Source organism: Bos mutus, chromosome 16 (genome assembly GCF_027580195.1).
Source record: "Bos mutus isolate GX-2022 chromosome 16, NWIPB_WYAK_1.1, whole genome shotgun sequence".
Taxonomy (NCBI): Eukaryota; Metazoa; Chordata; class Mammalia; order Artiodactyla; family Bovidae; genus Bos; species Bos mutus.
Genome location: NC_091632.1, coordinates 36,651,604 through 36,674,349, shown reverse-complemented (window position 1 = coordinate 36,674,349; position 22,746 = coordinate 36,651,604). Strand labels below are relative to the sequence as shown.

General features: G+C 60.1%; 1 protein-coding gene across 5 annotated transcripts in view; it reads right to left on the bottom strand.

Annotated features, from left to right (window-relative positions):
* Positions 1 to 22,746, bottom strand: part of TP73 (tumor protein p73) — a 76,554-nt gene that overhangs the window by 36,130 nt on the left and 17,678 nt on the right. For 3 of the 5 annotated variants that reach the window (XM_070385100.1, XM_070385101.1, XM_070385098.1), the window contains exons 2-3: positions 14,091 to 14,187; positions 13,625 to 13,745 (exon numbers count right to left, since the gene is read on the bottom strand). In XM_070385100.1, coding sequence (XP_070241201.1) covers positions 13,625 to 13,745; positions 14,091 to 14,158 — 189 coding nt within the window. In that variant the 5' untranslated portion in view covers positions 14,159 to 14,187. Of the gene's footprint in view, positions 1 to 4,146; positions 4,403 to 13,624; positions 13,746 to 14,090; positions 14,188 to 20,899; positions 21,100 to 22,746 lie in introns of those variants that run through there. The other 2 variants (XM_070385099.1, XM_014482835.2) reach the window with 2 other exon arrangements.

Here is a 22,746-nt window from a genome sequence, read left to right as displayed (position 1 = left end):
TTTCCACCAACTGAGAGGGACAGTCACTGTGCGGACGGTGGGGATGCCAAAAGCGTGGGTGCTCTGGGGACAGACGTGGAACCTGGCAGAGGAGCAGGAGCCTGGGCTGGTGAGCCCAGCTGACGGGATGACCCCTCTGTCCCCCAAATCAGGCTCTGACATCTCCTTCCGGAACGGTCAGTCCTCCCCCCAGCCCCAAGGCCTTGCATCCTCGCAGCACGAGCTAGGGAGCCTAGCCCAGAGCCCGCACCCCCCAGATCAGACCCATCTGCTCCCATCCACGGAACGCCTCCTGCCGAGTCCCCTGAGGCCCTCCCTCTTCTGTCCTGGCCACCCCGCCCTCAGCAGCCTTCCCCACCCCGCTCCCTTCCCAGGCTGCCCCTTTTGTCTCCTGGCAGAGTCTCTCCCTCTGCTCAGCTCCAGTTTGGGGAGGTTCAGGGGAGCGGCCGGCTTGTCTCCAGCGTGCAGCCCCGCCCACCCTGATGCCCTGGGCTCCCCAGGGGCATCTCTGCCCAGACCCTCCAGCACTCGGGACACCTGCCCCAGGTGTCCAAGCGGCTCTTTCAGTCCGAGACTCAGACTCTGCACTGTCCTCCCGTCTGTAAGGTTCAAGAAGCCTGGACCTTTTTCTCAGTGCCTCTCCTGCCCTTATTCCGAAGGTCATCTCCAAAGCCCCCCTCAGCTGGCCGCCTCCCGACACCTCCCCATCTCCTCCTTGCTCCGTGTCTCAGGTCCCAGGCATCGGGGTGGCACTGCTCGGCCCTCAGCCCCACCGGACATCCCCTCCCACTTCCTCCCAAAGCTTCAGAAACTCTACTCCTGTTTCTCCTCTTGTTCACCTGTACAGTGGCCAAGACGCGTCTCACACAACACAGCCAAAGCAGAACGCTTACTTTCACCCTAAATCTCACTTCTTCAGCTTCCCAGCTGCATAAATGCCGACTCCCTTCACCCAGTCACTTAGGTCCAAACCTCAAGCCCATCAGCAGCCCTGTCCAGGACCCCAGGGCTCTCAGCCCTTCCCCTGCTCCCTCCGGGTCCAAGGCTCCTGCGCTGCTCTCCATCTGTCTCCCGTGGCTCCCAGCCTCGCCCTGCCCTCCTGTGGTCTGCTCTCAGCACTGCAGATGGGGCTGCTTCTAGAACTCAGGAGGGATCCCGTCCTCCTCTGGTGTGCCCGGTGTGCCTGGGGAGGCAGTAGGCTCTCAGCTAATATTTCTTAACGCCCTGACTGGCCTTTCCCTCCTGAGCCCTCCTGTCCAAGGCTGCCCTTCCTGTAGGAGCTGTCTTGTCTGGGGGGTGGGGACGACCCTGCTCCTGGATACATGAGAGATTCAGGCACTGTGCCCTCCCATGCTGCCCAGCACACAGCACACACCTACAAACCCTATCCTGGGCCTGGCCCCCAGGACAGTGACCCAGTCACCCATGAGCCGGCCTTCCATAACCTGCAGACCAGGTGGACCTGGGCCCATCAATAGAGGCAGGCACAGGGGAGCCAGTGGTGTCCAACATGCCCGTCTCATGCTGTGAGGGTCTAAATTGATACACAGTGAAACAGGGGCCTGGGAGGCAGCTGGGTGGGGCCCCTGGACACCCACCTGAAGGACTATGGGACCGTCCGGGTGGTAACGGAGCTCGTCCCATCTGAGGCACCCCATGGGCCCTCAGCTCCTTCCTCTCTGTGAGCTACTGGTCCCTGCAGGAGGGAAAGGCTGCTCTGACCAGTACCAACCCCACCCCGGCATCAGCTGAAGGACCCCAGTAAATGGGCCATGGCAGGGGGCTGTCCAGCCCTGCCTGACCCATGGGCGGTAGGAGGGAGCAGGGAGTCAGACATGTGCCCTCCTGGGTCACCCACCGGCACAGGGCTGCAGGCCGCTGCATCAGAACCAGAGCTCAGAAAGGCGGGTCCCCCAGGAGACCAAGTGGGCGCCCCAACAGCTCCATGCTTCCTTCCTGGCCAGTGGGCTCCTGATAACCACAGGAGCGACCACATGACCTCCAGTTCAACCCCGAGTGTTCATACCACTTCCCCTCTGCATACAGTGAGTAGACCGGAGGTAAGCTCCCCCGGGACGGAAGCGGAGGCACTTTTACAAATCAGAACCACCCAGCCCAGCTCCCTGGCCCCAGAAGGGGCTCTGGAGGCCCCCACCTGCCACCAGAGCTGCTCTGGGCACCTGTTGACCTAATGAACGAACAGATGGCCCACGGCTACCCTCGGTCTGCAAGGAGGCCAGGCAATGACAGGGTTGGCGTTGCTGGTCCCCAGGGCAGGGCAGCAGCAGCAGGGAGGATGCCAGGGGGTCCCTCCCCACCACCTACAGCTCCTGCAGGGAGGCGGCGCTCCATGGCCCAGAACCAGGGTCTGTGCCCTGCATCACCATGCCTCCGCCTTCTCAAAAGGCAATGAGCTGCAGCCTCAGCTGACTTACACGGTGACACCCACTTCATGCAAGAGGACAGGCTGTACCAGAGTCCTCTGTGTCCGAGGGGCTCCCCAGCTGGCTGGGCAGGGACACTGGCTTCCAGAGCCTGGGACTCCAGGCTCTACCTTAAGTTCTGTGTGTGACAACAGACCCTGGGCAGCAGGAGACTGCCCCTCCCAGCTCACTCACCATCTGCATGGACAGTCTGGGGTGTGGGGCTGCTCCCCAGGAACCCATTGTCTGAGCCCAGTGACAGGGGCTGGTGGGTGAAGTGAGCAGAGATGGGACTCTAACTGTGGCCACATGGGGTTTTGCCCTTTCTCAGGGCCAGGTTTCAGATAAAAAGTTCCCACCAAAGATGTGGAGACACCAGGGAGCTTCCAGATGTGGGAGCATGGTGTCAATGCCCGGTCAGGCTGTATAGAAAGGTCACATACCCTTCACCCCTCCTGGGCCACACCCACGACATCACTCTTGCCATGGTCTCCTGGGGACACCTACCTGCAGGCACAAACACATATACCTGTCCCAACACACCGTGCGAATAGCGAATACACCCACTGTCACCCACACGCCCAGACACACGCACACAAACACTTGCGTGCACACACACGCCCAGACACACGCACACAAACACTTGCATGCACACACACACCCAGACACACGCACACAAACACTTGCGTGCACACACACGCCCAGACACACGCACACAAACACTTGCACGCACACACACACCCAGACACACGCACACAAACACTTGCACACACACACATGACTGAGAACCTGCAGGTCTTTGTGGCTCTGCACACGGCGCTTGTCCTCCGCTCACAGAGCTTGGGGACACCTGGACTCTGTCCAGCTGTTCCCCCAGCCCTCTGCCCACTGCTGGGTCTCCCACAGGGCACACAGTACCCACGGACCCCACTGCATCCACCTCCCCAGCAGGAGAAAGGCCTGAGGGAGCCGCTGCGCCCCACGTCCACCTGCTCAATTAGCAGCCTGGTGCCTACTGGCCCCGGGGACCCAGCACGTCTGGAAATGAGCCCCAGTCCCCAGGGCTCAGGACACAGGGGCCAGGCACAAGCTGCAGACCCGTCCTTCTCTCTGCCGGCCAACGGCCCTCATGAAGGGCGATAGGATGGCCTCAAGGCCAGCTTGTGGCCATCCCCTGACCTGCAAACTCAGCTGCCAGGAAACACCCCGTCACCACAGCCAATAGAGCAGCATCCCAGGTGAGGATGCTCTTGACCTGGGAGCAGGTGGTGGCAGCCTAACAGCCCGAGTCCCGGGAGCAAAGACAACCTCCAGGGTACGCTGAGCTCCTGCAGCCGGAGGCAGGGCTGGGCGGGCAGCGCGGCAGACTCCGAGTTCAGACAGTCCAAAGCTGGGGAGCATGGCAAACCCCACATCTCATGGCTGGGCCACTAGCTGACCAGACACCCACCCACCCTCCTCTTCCTGGCTACTGGTTCTGCCCCGCTAGCGGGCACTTGTCCCCAGGGCATCTCCAGGATGGGCCGGCACCTCCCTCCTGCCTCTGCTCCCCCTGGATGGCGGCACCCCATCTCGCAGCAAGTGCCCGACCAGAGGGACGAGGGGGGACAGGCAAGAGAATGCCCAGTGACTCTTCCACCAGGCGAAAGCCCCACCAAGGCCCCCCGAGAAGGACAGACACAGGCACCCCAGTCAACCCAAAGGACCCAGGAGGTGCACCTACCGAGGCGAAGTGCTGCATGGGGTCACTGACGAACAGCATGGCGGGCGCGCGGGGCTCTGCACACGCCGGGGAGCTGGCGTGCTGCGGGGCGAGGCATGGGCATGGGTGGCCGGGGGGCTGGGGGCAGGGGTGCAGCTGCAGGGCAGGGTGGACCAGGTGGAGAAGCTCGCTGGCTAGGGGACTAGAAGCGAGGGATGCTCTGGAGCATGTGGGCTGGCCAGGGGCACTTTGGCTCTCTCCATCTCCCCAGTGCTGTCAGCTAGCTGCATCTAACAACAAAACGGGCGGCCCACCCCTTTATTCCTCATGACTGTTCATCAAAGTCCAGGGCAGGCCTCAGCTTGCCCACTGCTGGGTCGGACCACACCAAGGAGGCTGCGCAGGGAGGGGGCGGCATGCGGAGCCGCAGGCCAGCTCCATAATGGGGCTGCACTCGGCTCCTTCTGAGATGCTGCCTGCAGGAGGCCGTGGGGGCCACAGGCCTCCATTCCAGAGCACTGGGGGGCCAGTCTGGGCCCCCGAGACCTCAAAAGGCAAAGCCAGGCCACCCCGAAGGGAAGAGATGGTGCCTTGGCCCCAGCGCCTGGGGCTCAGTGAGTTTTACTTTTGCTCAGGGAACATGGTGGTCCCCTGGGGCCGCCCCAAAGGGCTGAGTGGAGATGAGACGTACACGGGGTGACTGCGCTCCCCTGGGACCCCACAGGGAGCCTGGCAACAGAAAGAGCAGCAGGGTGTGGCCCAGTGCAGCCCAGCCTGCACCACAGACCCTGCCCAGGCTGTCTCTGGCCATGCCCCTGCTGCTGCTGAGGCCCCGGAATCAGAGGGACGTGGTCCAGAAGGAGGAGTACTTCCATCCCTGCCCACCACAGGACTGGATGGCACTGCCCTCGGCACTGCCAGGGGCTCGGAGACGGGGATCTGCCTACCCGGGGGCTCTGCGGTGATCACCACCTCTCCCTTCTGAAGGAACCATGCATTCTAATGTAACCATCTTTGGCACAAAGCTGCCCCTGGCATAGGGGCCAGGATCCTCCCTAGAAGGTCAGTTGAGCCCAAACCATGTGAAAGGAGATGTGAAGCTTCCAAGACCCCCAAACCCAGCTGCTTCCCCCAGCAAGGAGAGCTTAAAATCCCACTCCTGGCCTGTTCTAGCTACATGCTGGGGAACTGGGAGTGGTAGGGGCTACACAGAGGGAGGCTCGGCCCAAGGAGCCCATCAGCATGTCCAGCCCCCCAGGTCCTCTGCAGGAGGGGAAGGGGGAGCCCAGGCAGAGGACGTGTAGCCAGTGCCACCCCCGAGGGTCTGGGCTGGGAGCCCCTGGCTCAGGCTCTTGTGGGCCTTGGTGGCTTTAGCCAGAAACATGGCTCAGCACCCTTGGCCTGAACCCCAGGGCTCTGGGTGGGTGTGGCTGTTACTTCTAACACACAGGCATCCATCACTCATAATGAGACAATCGAGGAAAATCGAGGTTTTGAGGTATAGACTGGTGTTCAGGAAGTGGGGCTGCAGTGGGGCCCAGGCTGTAAGTTCTGGCAAGGATGCCTGCAGGCATGAAGGCCAGGGACTGGGGGCAGCTATCAGTCATTGAGGTTCCTGTGGGTGCACTCAGGCTTGCCCCCAAGAGGATTGGGGGCTTGGCAGGTGGCTGGATGGAGGGACACAGAGACAGGTAGTAGGGGGAGGGGGCTGGGGTTGAGCCCCCATCCCCACAGGGTATTGTGAGACACTGGGAAATTTTTGATCAAAAGTGGCACTCTCCAGGTGGGCCTGACCTAATTAGGGAGCAGTCGTCCTGATGGCCTCGGGAGCCAAGGATGGGAGGGACCACGGCACGGAGGGGGGCGGCAGTTGGTCTCTGGGAGCTGAGAACAGCAGCCCTGGGTCAACAGCCAACAAGAATTTAAACCTGAATTCTGCCAACAACCAGAGCCCGGAGGAGGTCCCAGCCCCAGACACGACGGTAGTCCTGGCTGATGCTTGGAGTGCAGTTGGTGGGGCCCTGAGCAGGGGGCCCAGTGGGGGGACATGCAGGACTCCCTACCCACAGAACCTGTGGGACAATAGACGTGTGTTGCTTTAAGCCCCTCTGTAGGTGGGGACTGGCTACACAGCACAGCTGACTAATACACCAGGGGAATGAGCAGGTGGCTGAAGACCTCGGGGAGAGAAAGGCCAGGGACCCGAAGGACCTTGGGCCACTAGGATGGCTGGAGGGCAGCTTCAACCTCACTCAGACCTTCAGGATACAGGCAGGCCCTAGGAGGAGCTAGCCACCATGTACCTTGGACCAAAGGCTGCCCAGCGCAAGGCAGGGTCGGGTCTGAAGGTCTCCTCTCTTGAGCCCTGGTGGCAGCCCTGAAGGCAGAGGGGCCACACCCTACCCATACTGCGGGGACACCTGGGGCCCGAGAACCAGCACTGTCGCCGTGGCCTGAGCCCAGGCAGGACTGGGAGTCCCAGGATGAATGAGAGCGTTTTCAGCTCTCAAAGTGCCAGGCTCCTCACCTGCCCCAAAGCATCACCCACTTCCTGTGCATGTATCCAAAGTCCTGACCATCTGGGGATATGACCGGGGGACCTGGGCCTTTGCCCCCAGGAACTCCTTCTAGCTCTGTCCTCAGATGCCAGCTCTGGCCTCCCAGGTCACCCCCGGGGCCCTTGGCACCTGCTCTTCTGAATTTAACTCACTGGGGGTTCTGCCCCACCAACCACTTCCTCACACTTACAGCAGCAAGATGGGGGTATTTTCTTGCTTGGCGCACCTGTGCAGGAAGGGGTGAGTCACCAGAAGGGCACAGCTCAGGGTCCCACTCCTCTCAATCCCTCCAGACCACCCACAGGCAGGTGGCTCTGTCCCCCACGCCCTCCTACCCCAGGAGGTAGTGACCTGGCGGCTGGCTGTGCACTCAGAGGGTCTTCTTACTGAAGTCTAAGGAAGGGCTGGTGGGGGCTCCCTGCCCCCGAGCTCCTGGCCCTTCCTCCGGACATGAGGCCCTCCCTCCGCCCACCTGACCCCTTCTGGGGGCCGGCTCAGTTCCCGCTCCTGACAGTTCCTGCTCCGGGGACTGCACACACCCCTCCTCCTCCTGGGCCCCCTCCCCAGGCCAGGAAGGCCTGTCCCGGGTGAGTGCTGGGGTCTCAAGCCCCCAAGAGTCTGCAGATTTTAACCCTGGCGTCTCCCTTGCATAGCTTGCTGGGCACCTGAGGAGGAGCAACAGGGCTCCGGGGTGGATCAGCCCCCAAATGTCACCCCCTCCACGGTCCATGACAGCTGTCACCAGACAAAGGCACCAGGAGAGGCAGGAAGGGCTGCAGGCAGGGGGCAGGCATGGGCAGCTAGCCCAGGAGGCTCCCAGATGCTGGGAGGATGGGTGGGAGAGACGGGGGAGGGGTGGTCAGGGCCAGCCTCAGCATCAGCTGAGCTCCCCTTCCATGCATCTTCACAGCTGGTCAGAGCGCTGCCCCTGTTTTGTCCTGAGGGACACCGAAAATCAGAAGGCCAGGACCACCCAAAGCCCAGGCCCACACGCGGCACAGGGTGCATACGGCCGCTGCCTGTTCTGGGCCCTACGGGCATGCACCACGGGGGGCTTCATCCTGTCCGTGCTCCACACAGACTGGGAGTGGGCCTCCAGGACCAGAGGAGACCCTACAAGCTTCCCCTCGTCACAGCACCTGCCCAGGGCCTAGGGGCCACCTCGATGCTCATGCCCTCTGTGCCGCCCTCCTCTCAAGCCCATAGGAGGCCAGGTGCTCCCCTCTCTCCTCTTGGAGAAGGTGGAGCCCTATGTCTCGGGTGAGTCACTCAGGTTCTGCACAGACTAGAATTGGAGGCCACTGCCCAGGGCAAGAGCCCCACCAAAGGGCCCCTAAGGTGGGCCCGGGGCACTGGTCCTTCCTAGGCACCGCAGGCTCTGGGGCTGGGGGCAGCTGCTCCCGGGCCCTCCCTGGCTCCACTGTTCCAGGTTCCAGACAGAATGGCTTTCTCAAACTTGGGCTTCATCCCTGGTGTCGCCATCACATCTAACGTCTGTCACACCCTCTTACAGGCTGGGCACCAGCAGTCATCCTTAAAACCCTGATGGTTTAGATCTGCATTGACCCATTTTACAGACAAGTAAACTGAGACCCAAAGGGTCAAATAACTCCAAGCAAAGAAGATGTGGGATTGGTATGGGACCTCCGAGACCCCAACCTCTGCACATCTCGGCCCCATGGTGCCTGGACCCTTCCTGAAGCAACCTCGGGGTGTCCACCAGGAATCTGTGCTCTGGGGCTCCTCCAAGGCTAGGGGCCCACTGCTCCCGCCAGGGCCCTTCCCCTTTAACTGCCTGACTCAGCTTCCTCAGCTGCCCAGCGTGGCAGGAGGGTGGTCGGAGGCCCCACAGGGCTGGGGGAGCCTCTGCTGGGGCCCCAGGCAGCCTGTCACCCCAGCTCCACAAGTGAGGGCACCAAGGCTCAGAGACGTGGGGGAGTCGATCCTGGTACAGACTGGCTCCTCAGGTGAGGCCCTGCCCACCCTGCTTGTCAACACCGGCCACTGACGCAGTGGGTGGGGCACCCGTGGGTCCCTGTGGTCCGTCTCCTGATAGAGCCGGGGTGCTGCTCAGGTACCTCTAGTCCAGCAGGAAGGAGTCAGCCTGTTCACCAGGGCAGCCAAGGGGGGTGGAGAGCCAGGGCCCCCAACCACAGTAGGTACCACCCTGGGACCCAGGGCCCCCAACGCCAGGACTGCCTAAGCCTCATCTTTTGATGGACGAGCCCCACAACCCAGAGAAGGGGGTGGCCCCAGAGCCTGGGGATGGGGTGCTGGTGCCCACTGTCACAGAGGCCAGAGGCCAGAGGGAGCGCTTGGGGGCATGTGTGTGTGTGTGTGTGTGTGTGCGTGCGCGCGCATGCACATGTGCATGTGCTCAAGTGCACAAGCCTTTACACGGAGCCTGAGTCACAACTGCAGGGTGGGCAGAGATGAAAGCTTTTGACTGTGCGCCGCTGCTCTCTTGTGACCTGAGGCCTGGCCTGGGGAGCACCTGACCTGTCACCAACCTGGAGTTGAGGGCTAAACTCACTGCCCTAGCCCCAGGCTTTCCCTGATGAGGGTGTGGACGTGCAGATGGGTGGGGGTGGAGGAGGCACTCAGGACACCGCCCACCCCGGCATCAGCAGGTCCCCACCCTCAGCAGCACTGTCCTAGGGGCTGCGTTCTGGCCAGAGGGATCGGTTTCCAGGTTGGACTTTAACAGCGCCCAGTTCAGCTCTGTGGGGCTCCCTGCCAGCACCCTGGGCTCTGTGGGCCCCTCCGGGCCCCCAGAAAACTCGGGCATCGGCCCTTCCACAATGCAGCCTGGTAGTGGGCTCTGCAGTCAGCTGTCCAGCTGCATCTCTGAGTCCCATCTTTGCCTCTGAGCGATGTCAGGCTGCATGAGGGTGAGGCTGGGCTGCAAGCCAGCCCCTAGACCAGTCTCTGCTCCCAGGATGGCCGCCGGGGGTCAGGATGAGGCACTCAAAAGGGTCCTGGCTTCCCTCACCCACCCCTGCCCCCAGCCAGGGCAAGCATGGTTCCAAGTATCCCCAGATGCCCTCTGGGAACCCGTAGGACTTTTACTAAGAGGCCTGCTACTACCTGCCAGACTCAGTCCTCTTGCTGGCAGAGATGGGGGATCCCATCCTCATTGCCCCATGGCTGTGAGGGAAGTCCTCTCCAGCCAGCCCAGACCTGCCAGCATCAGACATCCTCCCTGGAGAGAGGTGTCCCACCCCCACAGGACCCTAGAACTGGCCTCTCCTGATGCTGGGTCGTCAGGGTCTCCCAGGCCTGCTGACCCTCAAAGGCATGAGCTGGGTAGCTAGGAGGCGGGGCTCATGGAATTCTGGAGATAGACCTCTTAGGAGACCGTGTTCAGGGGTCCTCCCACCCTGGAGCTCAGTGGCAGCTCCTGTTGCTCCGTAAGGTGTGTAGAGGGCGGGTGTCTGCTTTTTGATTGTGATGTAAGCCCTAACACGGCTTTGGGTAGCTGAGGCACCCACTTCAAAGACAGGAATCTCCAACAACAAACACCTCACCAGCTACACAACTGAGTCAAGAGCCCAGCCACCCCACCCCTGACAGCCCCATCTCAGAAAACCTTGGGTGACCAGACAATGGGTCTTGGAGTGACCCCACATCTCCCTGCCGTGCTTTAATTCCACTGCTGGATTTTAAATTCACCAGGAAAGGGACTTCCCTGGTGGTGCAGTGGTTAAGAATCTGGGGTGCAACACAGGGAATGTAGGTTCAATCCCTGGTCAGGGAACTAGAATTCCACATGCCGTGGGGCAACTAAGCCCATGCGCCCCAACTACTGAGCCTGCGCACAACTACTGAGCCTTCGGGCCGCAACTACTGAGCCCAAGCGCCATAGCTACTGAGCCCACAGGCCACAACTACTGAGCCCAAGCGCCACAGCTACTGAGCCTTCAGGCCACAACTACTGAGCCCAAGCGCCATAGCTACTGAGCCCACGGGCCACAGCTACTGAGCCTTCAGGCCACAGCTACTGAGCCCAAGCGCCATAGCTACTGAGCCCGTGTGCCACCACTACTGAGCCCACAGGCCACAGCTACTGAGCCTTCAGGCTACAACTACTGAGCCCGAGCACCACAATTACTGAGCCTTCAGGCCATAACTACTGGGCCCACACAGCACACCTGGGGAGTCCATGCACCTTCACAGAGATCCCGTGTGCCACAAGTAAGACCTGATGCAGCCAAATATAATAAAAGATCATTCCAATAAAATAATAATAAATTCACCAGTAAAGAGTGGAGGCCCAATCCCTAGGCACCCCATCCTGGGCCCCAGTACAGGCAAAGCCACCAGTCTTCTCTTTTTCCACTCTCCCCTACCCCCTGCAAGGCAGGTAGTAGGGTTCAGGTGAGCATTATAACCCAGAGCATCACTACTGACAGGCTGAGACCCACCCATTTATGAAGGATGCAAATGTCCAGGAGGGGCGGACCTGGAAGTGAGAGGTCAGGACCCTTGGCCCCTGGGGAGGTGTTGGCCGACCGGGAAGGGTCTGAACAGACAAGATGGCACTACCTGGCCCAGCACAGGCCTACCCTTTCCCAGCATCTGCCTTGGTTTCCTCACCTGTAAAATGGGAATACAACAGCTGTGTCTGCCCCAACAGTCTCCTGGGTAGAGATAGGAGGCTGGGCTGAGCAGGCAGATTCCTCCAGTCCAGCCTGAGGGGCTCCTCAGAGGCAACGATGTCATAGGGTCTCGCTGCCCCCTGAACCCCCAACCCGTCCTGGCTGCCACTGTCCGAGCAGGTACCTTCCCCTGTCCCACTCAGGCCAGTGGGCCCTGGGCCAGCTCAGCATCAGAGATGGACAACAACAAAGAACACAGGGACCCTTCCTCCCCTGCTGCCCTTTCACCCTGGCTCAGTCCCCTGACTGGAGCCCCCCACCCCCACTATTCTCAAAGGCTTGTGTGCTGGGATACGAGCTCCAACTCCTGGAGGGGTCTCTGGTGAGGAGGCAGGCTCTGCCTCCAGAGTTCCTGGCCCCACCTCCCACATGTGCCCTGGCCCTGGGCCTGCTACTGGTGCCCCAAGGCCCTCATGCTGCTCTGTGTGAGGCCGGTGGCCGTCCATGGAGCCCCCAGAGAGCAGAGCTGAGCACAGAGGCTGAGCAGCTGGGCTTCGTCCCCAGGGGACAAATAGCAGGAGAGAGCAGAGCTGAGCCCTGCCCAGATAAGACACAGAAGACAACGTAGTCCTCTTTCTCGAGGTCAAGGAGATGTTCCCAACTACATACGCTAAGAAAGGCTCCCTGGAGATCAGAAAGGGAAGGGGTGTCACCCCACAGTGTGTGATGTCAATCCCCCCACAGGCCTCTTCGCTAGAATCCATCTTGGCTAAAAGATGTGCACACACACATGGGAGGAAGTGAAAGTGAGTCTCTCAGTCATGTCCGAGTCTTTGCAACCCCATGGACTGTAACCTGCCAGGCTCCTCTGTTTGTGGGATTCTCCAGGCAGACATACTGGAGTGGGTTGCCATGCCCTCCTCCAGGGGATCTTTCTGACCCAGGGATCGAACCTGGGTCTCCCACATTATGGGCAGATTCCTGACCTTCTGAGCCTCCAGACACGTGGGGGACCCTGAGATAACCCAATCATGGACTCAGGACCAGGTAAAGCATGATGACTGGCCACAGGAAACCCGCAAGAAACGCCCCATAAAAGTGGTTCAAACCCCCATGAGGGCGCAGCACTCTCCCTTGTGTCTATTCACATGTACCCTCTTCCTCCTAGTAAGCACTTTTCTGCTTTCACTACTTTCCATCTTTGTGGGAATTCATTTCCACACAGCTGACGGGCCAGGGCCTCATCACTGGCCACTGGTCCCTGCTGGTCTAGTGGTTAGGATTCAGCACTCTCACTGCCACAGCCCGATCTCAGTCTCTGGCCAGCAACCAGAACCCTGCTTCCATCCACTGCGGTCCGAGGCCACCTGAGATCCGAGCCAGGTGCTTCCCTCGTGCTCGTAGCAAAGGTCCTGAGACAGGTGCCCACCTGAGGGAGCCCTGGGCAGCGAGCCCACAGACAGAACTCAGCAGCCCCAGGTCCAGCAGACACTATGCCGAGGAGGTGACCGTGGCGGGGTTCTGGGGCATTGCCAGGCTTCCCCAGGGCTGGGGGTCCTTACACACCCTTCTTGTGTCCTGCCTGCCCCCCACCTCCTGGAACCCCAATGCCTGGCAGGAGTATGGCCAGCTACCACAGCCCTGCCTCCAGCCAAGAGGGCCACCCAGTGCGGAAGGGCCTGAGACATAGCAAGACAGGCAGGTGTCAGGGCCTTGGGTGCTCCTGCAACCCCCCTCCCGCCTCCCTGCTCTGGAAACAGCAGCTCCATCCCTTTCGGGGGCCTCTTTCCCATAAGTTAGCGCCTGTGGTGGGGGAGCCCACAATACTCCACTCCATCCTGACCCTGCTTCAGGGCACCCAGGTCATCAATGACACAGGGACGGCTCAGGAATAGACACATGACATATTCAGAGATGGACGTGCTGGATTCTGGGCAAAGAAGGTCCTTCCCCATAGGGAGAGTGCTGCTGTTGATACCTCTACCGTAAGAGGAGACACTGCCTAAGAACAAATCTACCATGCAGGAGGCAAAGCAAGAGAATAAGAGGCAGCTGTTTGAGCACCTGGATCCAGCCATGCCTGAATTCATTCATACACCTAGATCCAGCCATACCCGAAGGTCTCGCTACACCTGGATCCAGCCAGGCCTGAAAAGCTTCGTACCCCTGGACTGACAGTTACATGAGCTGATCCAGTTTCTACTTTGTGATCTGAAATGTGCTAACAAGCACACAGAGGAAACTGGGTACCTGCGAGCCTGCCTCCTGGTTCTGCAGGCTCCCGAGACAGTTCACACTCACCACCCCCAGCCTGAGTCCCCCGCAGAGGGAAGCCCCACTCACCATGACAGACGTGGTCATGCCCGGCAGGTGGAAGACATCCATGCCAGCCTCTGCACCACCCGCCACTTCCTCATTCCCCTGGCCTGGCTGGGGAAGGTCAAAGTAGGTGCTGTCCGGCTCCCTAGACAGAGGAAGACATAGCGGACAGCGGAGCGGTGAGCCCAGACCGCCCAGGCCCAGAGCGTGAGGACAGCCCGCACCTCCCCTTGCCCCTCTGCTCCTTCCCCTAACCTCAGCTCTCAGAATCCCCAGCTTCCTTGCCCCACCAGCCTCTCCAGGGCTGGTGTGAGTGCCAGGGAGGTGGCCACCCACAGGCTCTGTCCCCTGGACCTCTCCCTGCCCGGAGTCCTCTGGACGGCTGGCCAGAGGAAGAAGCCCAGACTGTGGAGCCTGCGACTCCAGGAGGAAGCCCAGGGCAGCAGCTCCTACCCAGCCCTCTCCACCCTGCCCAGGGCCCGACACTCACAGAGAACTCCAGAGGTGCTGGAACGTGGCCCCCTCGTCGGCGGCGGCGGGCTGGGTGGACTGGGACATCTTCCAGCACAGGCAGAGGGCAGCTCACTCTGCGCGAGGAGAGAACAAGAGGGTGGGTTGGGAGGGTGCCTCCGAGCCCTCTGGCCAGCGTCCTCAAGCACAAGTGGCAGGGGGGCCAATGGCGACCACTCGGGGACACCCTTGGGTCCTGGTGCAGGCCCCCACCCACCGCTCCTTTCATCCTACCCTTTCTGGGGGTGGAAATCGAGACCCAGGGGTGGGGGCAGCATGGCCTTAGACCTTCTCAGAGCCATCAACTGTGAAGCGGGGATGATGACAGCACCCCCTCATGGGGCTGCTGCAAGGCCCCTTGGGAGCACTGATTTCAAGTCTCAGCCAGATGATCATACTAAGTGAAGTGAGTCAGAAAGAGAAAGACAAATACCATAGGGTATCAGTTACGTGTATAAGTTATAAACTTGTCTACAAAACAGACTCATGGGGGACTTTCTTGGTGGTTAAGACTACAAGATCCCAGTGCAGGAGGTCTGGTTCAGTCTCCGGTCGGGGGACAAAAGTCCCACAGGCCACAGCTAAGTCCACACACACTGCAAGTACTCAGCCGCACGCTGAAAAACTAGAGAAGCCCCACGATGCAACAGAGACCCAGCCCAGCCAAATAAAAAATAATAATAAAGAATGAAAGAAGAGAGAAGAAATGGACTCACACACATAGATAGCAGACATGTGATTACCAAGGTGGAGAGGGATGGGGAGTTTAGGGTTAGTAGATGTAAACCATTGTATCTAAAATAGATGGACAACAAGGTCCCACTGTACAGCACAGGGAACTATACCAATATTCTGTGATAAACGGTAGCAGCAGCTGCTGCTGCTGCTGCTCCTCAGTCACTTCAGTCGTGTCCGACTCTGTGCGACCCCATAGACAGCAGCCCATCAGGCTCCCCCGTCCCTGGGATTCTCCAGGCAAGAACACTGGAGTGGGTTGCCATTTCCTTCTCCAATGCATGAAAGTGAAAAGTGAAAGTGAAATCGCTCAGTCGTGTCCGACTCTTAGCGACCCCATGGACTGCAGCCTATCAGGCTCCTCCACTATCAGGCTCCTCCATCCATGGGATTTTCCAGGCAAGAGTACTGGAGTGGGGTGCCATTGTCTTCTCCAAACTGTAGCAGAAAATAATATTAAAAAGAATGTATATATGTGTATAACTGAGTCACTCTGCTGTACACCAGGAATTAACTCAATATTGTAGATCAACTACGTGCTGTGTGCTTAATCACTCAGTCGTGACCAACTCTTTGTGACCCCATGCACTGTAGCCCACCAGGCTCCTCTGTCCATGGGGATTCTCCAGGCAAGAAAACCCGAGTGGCCCTCCTCAAGGGGATCTTCCCAACCCAGGGATCGAAGCCAGGTCGCCAGCATTGCAGGTGGGTTCTTTACCCTCTGAGCTACCAGGGAAGTATAGATCAACTATACTTCAATAAAAACTAAATTAAAAAATAAAAACAAAACATGAAGATAAAGTCTCTGCTGTGTCTGGGTCATAGTTACACTGGAACACGAGTGGTCATTATTATGATGAACTGTGTCTCTAGGTTTAGCCTGGGGGGGAGACTCAAGCCAGGTTTCCGGGCTCCTGATGCCCCAGCAGCCAGTGACGGCTCAGATCCTGTGTCCCCCTCAAGAAAGGGTAGGTGCAGGGCCCACCCGAGGCTGGAGCCGAGGCCCGGGTAGGAGCCTGGCTGTGCCCAGCTGCTGCAGGGCTGGGCAGTCTTTCACCTCTGTAGTGGGATCCTTGCTGGCAGCCTGGATGCAACAGCAATGCCAACCCGGTGAGGCAGCCACCAAGGCTGAGGTGGAGAATCTGCTCTGTCACTGGAGGGGGGTCACGGCATGAATGGCCTCCCTTCACAGGAGATGCCAAGGGCTCAGGGCCCCAGCCCCGTGTCTGCTGGCCTTTGTCCCCACCACCACCCCTCCTGAGAGAACCCATGCCCCAGTTACACCCAAAGCAGCCCTGTCACCACGGCAGTGGCCATGCCAGGCACATCTGGGATCCCTGTTCTTCAGGGAGGAAGGGGCAGGGAAACCAGAGCCCACTCTGCCCACTGCCCCCACCGAGGCCCAGGCGACGTCTCCCCTGGGCTGGCCTCCAGGTTCTTGGCAAGGGGCTACAGGAGTCAGCTCGGCCATCTCCTGGCAGTGCCCAAGCGGGCAGGCCTGGACCTGCCCACAGCCGTCAGGGGAGGAAGGGTGGGGCCTGCAATCTGTTGCTTTGTCTGTCCCCAGGCAGTGGGCCCTGATTGAGGCCTGTGGCATGTTCCTGGGGCTGCCACGTGCCAGGCCACCGTCCCTGGGGCAGTGGCACGAGCTGGGAGGGGCTGGGCGGGGAAGGTTAAGGTGGGGCCAAGTGAAGGCGGCCGGAACAAGTGGTTTGGAAAGTGCCAGCCACAAATCAACTCCCCAGCAGGCTCGGAGACGGTTCCACTCCGTCTCAGGAGATGGGGCTCAGAGAGGTTATGTGACCTGTCAAGGTCACACAGCACAGCTGAAAGTGCGGGGATAACAAGTGGCCTTCTCAGAGCTGGAAAGTAACTTAGTCATGCCTCCTGCCCACTCCATCTCAAACCTTTAGCACATGATCCACAGAGTTTTTACAAGGGGCTGGCCAGCACTCACTGGCATGCTTCCTGTGCTGGGGAGGTCACTCCCATCCTGGGCTAAGCTGTCCAAAACCCAGTGCAGCTCCAGTAAGGCCTGGAGTTGGCCATGAGGTAACTCAGAACAGGGTAGAGTTGGTAGGAAGCAGAATGCGCTGGCTGGAGCAGGCGTGGAACAGGCCGCCAAGCTGAAACTGGGTGGAAACCCACCGTCACCCACTCACCATGGGTGGTCCTTTCTGGGAGAACAGAGATCAGTCAGGGTGGCCTCTTGGTGCGGCAGGCTGTGCCAGCTCGAGACTCAACTGGCCCAGGACATTTGGTCCTACCCCCTCTATTTTGCCAATGGCCCAACTAAGCCCAGAGATGACAATGCCTTGACTAACGTCACGCAGCAAGTGGACAGCAAGATGCTGTCTCTGGTCACAGCACCCACAACAGGGGAAATGTGGAAATAGCCCCCAGGAGCGTCAGCAGATGAATGAATAAACAGTCCTGGTAGGTCCACCTGTGTGTGTGCTAAGTCACTTCAGTCATGTCCAACTCTGTGCAACCCCATGGACCACAGCCCGCCAGGCTCCTCTGTCCGTGGGATTCATCAGGCAAGAAAACTGGAGTGGGTTGCCATTTCCTTCTCCAGGGGTCTTCCCGACCCAGGGACTGAACCTGAGTCTCTTACGTCTCCTGCATTGGCAGGCGGGCTCTTTACCACCAGCATGGCCTGGGAAGCCCTGGTAGGTCCACACGCTGCAGTTTCACTCTATGAAAAGGATGATCTCTCACACCAGCTACATCACTATGCCCTCAGAACCTCACACTGAGTGAGCGGTCATGTGTCTTACGAAACGTCTAGGAAGGTGAATCCCCAGAGGCGGAAGGCCACTTGGTGGTTTGCAAGGACTGAGGGCGGGTTTGGAGTGGGGTGGGGTGGGGGGTGGGGTGACTGCTGCAAATAGACCAAGTGACGGTTTCTCAGCCCTGTGAACGAGCCAAACACCACTGCAAGGCTTGCTGCAAAGGGCTTAGTTTTATGTTGTGTGAGTTTCACCTCAATAAAGAAATGTTGAACTTCAGAGAAGGAGCCTGGGGTAGTATGTTGGGGGGAAATTGGCACCACCAAGAATGTCAGGAATATGTCACTCTGCCAGTTACGTGAAAGTTAAGACAGTTTCTCTCCCAGAGCCTAGTCCTGGTTCTCAGCAACTCCCGCTGCCCAGCACCTGGGGTAGTACATCAGCACTGGGAATTTCCCCGAAGCCCCCTCCCCACACTTATACACCTGCTTCCCCCTAAGAACAGCCAGGAGGTGGGACAGAGAGTCCCCACCCTGGGCAACACAACCAGCATCTTTCCTAACCACACCCCCTGCTTCACCCCAAGCTGCTGGGGTCAGAGGCGCCTGCCCCATCACGCAGGCCAGTTCTGGCTCAGGACAGACCTGCAGGTGCCCAGCCCTCTGGGGAAGCAGGAGGCTGCAGGGGTCCCACCCCAGCCCTCATCACCAGGACTGCAGATTAGACAGTTCAGCCTTCCTGAAGGAAGAGGAGGTTCAGGCTCACCAAACTCCACTGTCTTCAGCAGATCCTGCTGCATCTGCCCCCAATACACCCCAAATGCAGGGCTCCATGTCCACTTTTAGCCAGCACCCCGGGACTCACAGAGATTCTGGGATAGACCCCTCTGCCAAAAGGGAAAGCATCATATAGGCCCACCTGGCCCACTGGGGGGACCCCTTTGGTTGCCAACCCGAAGATGGCGCCAGTCTCTGAGGGTGATTCCCACGCTGATTCTCTACCTGCAAAATGGGTCCAGAAACCTGCCCTGCCTAACTCAGAGGATCCGGGGGGACTCTACCCAGGAAGTCACGCAGCACCCAGATCTCCAACATCCTTGGAAAACTCAGAAGAGCTGGCTGCACTGGGCTACGTGTGACAGAGCTGCCGACCTAGTATCTACAGGTGTTGGGGACCACCCGCCACCCAGGCAGAAGCTGGGGCGTGAGGAAGAGGCAACACTGATGCCTGGCCTCAGGCCATCTGCCCACCCCACCAGAACGCCCTGGGCTCGATGGGCACGGCACCCTCTCCCCTGGGCAGGGATGATCTTTTCCCTTTACCCACTAGCAGCATTTCGGCCAAAGTGGCCAAGGTTCGCAGGCATGAGAGAAAGAAAGCGAATTCTAAAACCACTTCCTGCAAATTAAATCCAATTTCCCCGACACACTCTGCAAATCTGGAAATGTGCTCACAATGGAAACTGCTTTTGCAAATGATGCAAATTATGTTAAAAATCGCATGTAGGGGGGAGAGACCAACTTCCGATGATATCCCCCAGGTGGTAGCAATGATGCCACAGGGCACAAATGCATGGTGTGCAGCTCTGCTTTGCCATCAAGTTGAAGTTTCTCTGGAAAGGAAGTGCATCCTGTCACAACGAGAGGAGTCCAGTCCTGCTCAAGGTTGGAGACATGGACGCGAGAGGGTGGGGAGCGGCGTGGGTAGGGGCTGGACTCAAGGAATCCCTGAGCACCCGGCCAGGGGAAGCTGCAGTCACGGCAGCGTGAGAAGGGCAGAGTGCAGCCCGTTCTCACGGCAGCTGGCCCGATGCTCAGACACCCCCGACTGTGGGCTGTGGCCCCCAAAACCACTTCACCTCAAGGAATTTCCAGCGAATATTTGTGATTCTGAGGGGTGGGGGCTGGTGGCCCAGAGACTTCAACCCAGGCTTGAGTGGAGACACAGCCCCACGCCCTAACAACTTCATTTGGGGACTCCCCGAGGTCTCTGAGAGCCACCTGGGGGAGGAGACGTGGCCCCACATCCTGCAGTGCCCCCCAGCAGAAAAGGTTCCAGCCCAGAGGCCCGGTGCTGCAGGGGAGAAGCCAGCTAGCTGCTGCCGGGGCCAGCAGGCTCCCACACTGCCACCCCTGGGCAGGTCTCAGAGGTCCAAGAAACGTGCCCCAAGCTACCAAGGGTCCCAGCTGCAGCCCAGGTGGGAAAGACCCAAAGAACCCCACTCTGTTCCCCACCCAAAAACACCTGAGGGCTTTGCCCCAGGCGCATAGCCCCTCTGCCCCAGGCTGGTGGAAGCTGGAGGCCCTAGGGGGCTAACTCTTCCTTCAGGAGCTCAACCCTCTGACCTCATCCTCCAAAATCCCAGCGAGAGTGACAGCCTGACCTGGGCTCCCAGCCCCGTCCCCATGCACCCCAGCCAGGGCTGCCTCCACGTTCAGCCCTGGTCCCCTGTCCACTCCCTACCCCACCCTGGTCCTGCCAGGCCAGGCCTTGCCTCCTCCAAGAAGCTGCTGACTTCCCTGACTCCAGATCAGAATGAGCCTTATCCTGCCCCCATCACCTGGCTGGTGGCAGAGCACACACAGCCCTGTGCGGCCCAGAGAGCAGCCTCGCTGGTCGGCAGGACTTCAAGGCCTTGGGCTTCTCCTCTCCTCTCCCTCCACCGGCCCCTGCCCAGGGCTCCAGAACCAAGGCCCATAAACTGGGGCCCCTGTGACCCTTCGGAAGGGACACCCCATTCATAGAGGGGGCCCTCACCCACCTATGGTGGGTGTGGACACTTGGCCTGGGCACAGGGAGGGACAACTGGAGCACATGCCCTCCCCACAGCGTTCAGGGAGTGGGTGCAGCCCGGTCACTTTAGAGGGAAAAGACCCGAAGAACCCTCCCTGTCCCCTCCCCAAAACAATCCATCCCGGTTGTCCTCAGTCACACACTGGTTCTTCTTGTGGCTCTATCCCTGGCTATTTCCATAAACGTAGATGGACTGAAATCTAAGGGGCAGATAAACCTACACCATCACAGGAGGGATCCCAGGGGCCTTCCCGGCCCCTTCCAATACCCTGTGGCTTGTCTTGAGGGAACCCCAGAACATCCCAGCGCCTGTAAGTCCCCCTACCCGGGCAGAGGGGTCAGGCGGCCATCACGCAGGAGGCCCTGCGGTGACATGGCGCTGTCCCTGGGCAGCAGCCCAACAGAATTCCTGAAGGACACCCAGTGCCCAGCCTCCTGGGCCCTCGGAGCTGAGGGGCCCCTTGTAGACCCAGCCACCCACCCCGGAACAGGCTGCCCTAGGTCAGTGGGGCCAGGACAGGGGTCCCACCTGGAATGGTGGCCGGAAGCGTGTCGCCCTCAGGGAGCATGGGCAGCGGCCATCTTCACCTGCCCCTCCCGCCCGCACCGGGCCACGTGGCCACAGGAGGCTGGATAGCCTCTGTCCCCGCTGGCCCAGCAGGGGGTGGGGTGCGGTCAGGACAATACAGGACCCTCGGCCGGGGCTGGCCAGGGTGGCACCTGGGCCTCCTGTGGAGAGAGACGGAGCCTGCAGGGCCAGGGAGGAGGGCATTGCCGCGGCTCCATCACCCTGGGGTGGCTCCCTGCTCCCTCTCGGCTCCGCTCGGGGGGAGCCCAGTGCTGCTGATGAGACAAATTTAGCCTCCCCACCCTGGGGCAGGGTGCGCTTGTGAAATATGAAAACAGCTGGAGCTGCCCGATTAAGCCACCCTCTCTCCCTCCTGGGCTGGGGCCCCAGGCAGGCGGGGGAGGCCGAGCCTGGGAGCGGCCCGGGAATCCCCCAGCCCCGCCGCCTCTCATCCCGTGGGCCTCTTACTTTTGCTGGTGCCAGGGGCAGAATGGCCTCCCTCCGCACCTGGGCCAGCCTGGAGCACCCTGAGGTTGCCCGGCAGTTTCTGTTTGAATCTAACGGTTGGCTTAGTACCCACGTGAGGCCAGGGGCTGGGCAGCAGCCCTCTGACCACGTGAGCCTCACGCACTTCTGGAAGGAAATGGCCGACGAGATCCTCCAGGGCTGCGCGGCTCTGGCGTCACCCAGACCTCTGCTGGGAGAGGTGCTCGGCCAAGCTGAGTGTCGGGGACCCAGGGGCACCCCACCCCCGCTCCACCAGAGAGGCTGCCATGACCAGCTTCCCGGTGGACAAACTCTTGCAGCCAAAGAAAGAAAGAAATGCCAGAGGATGGCTGAGCCCCCCCATGTCCCAGCAGGCCCGTGCAGTGACGTGGAACGTGCAGAGAGGTCAGGTCACTCACCCAAGGGCACACGGCTGGTCACAGCTCCAACCCAGTCAGCTGGCTCTTGACCTTGCCCTCAACCTGGCCTTTCTAGGAAGGGAGCGAAGGAGGCCCAACTCCCTCCCCAGCCTGCATTGCCACCCACACAGCCCCACCGGCACGCTACTGGGAAGTCCCTCGCCCACCCCTCTTTCTTCACCCTCATGCAGAGGCCCTACCCACATCCGGGCCCCACCGCCACCCTCCGCTGACCTGCCCATGGTTTTCCTCCCATCCCAGCATGTGCAGGTCAGACCAGGACACACAGTCCCTGTCCCCTGGCTTTCTGCTCTGTAGCTCTACACTGCCTACCACACTCCCGGCCCCCGGCCCCCTCTGTCCACTTAGCCCCACTCTGCCGCTCTGCTTGGCAGCTGTGTGACCCCAGACAGGTGTCTTGTCCATTCTGAGCCTGCTTCCTGTGCTGCATAGGAAGAGCCTGAGTACTCAGCAGGGCTCTGATACAGGCACAGATGAAGAGCTCGAGATCCCGGAGCGAGCTGTAATGGACCAGTGGGTCCTGAGGGTTAGAGTAGCAGCAGACAGGGAGGAAAAAAACTGCCCTGGTCCCAGGCAGAGGCCAGGTCTGGCCGCTGCCCTGTCCCTGGTTCGCTTACAGGGCCCTCTCTTCACTTCTCTCTCTAAAAACAAGGCACTTGCAGAGCAATGGATGGGACCCAGCACCCCAGGGCAGCAGAAAGCTGATGTGCCATCCCAGGGTGACAGACAACCCACTTGCTGGAGGCAAGCAATGGATTCCAGCTTGGGCTTCAAAGGCTGGACCCCAGGGGCAGAGGACCAACGGAGAAGTCTCAGTTCCTGCCCAGCCTGGAGAACGGGGGCAGGCAAGTTTGTAGGTGGGGAGTGGTGGGGTGTCAGAGG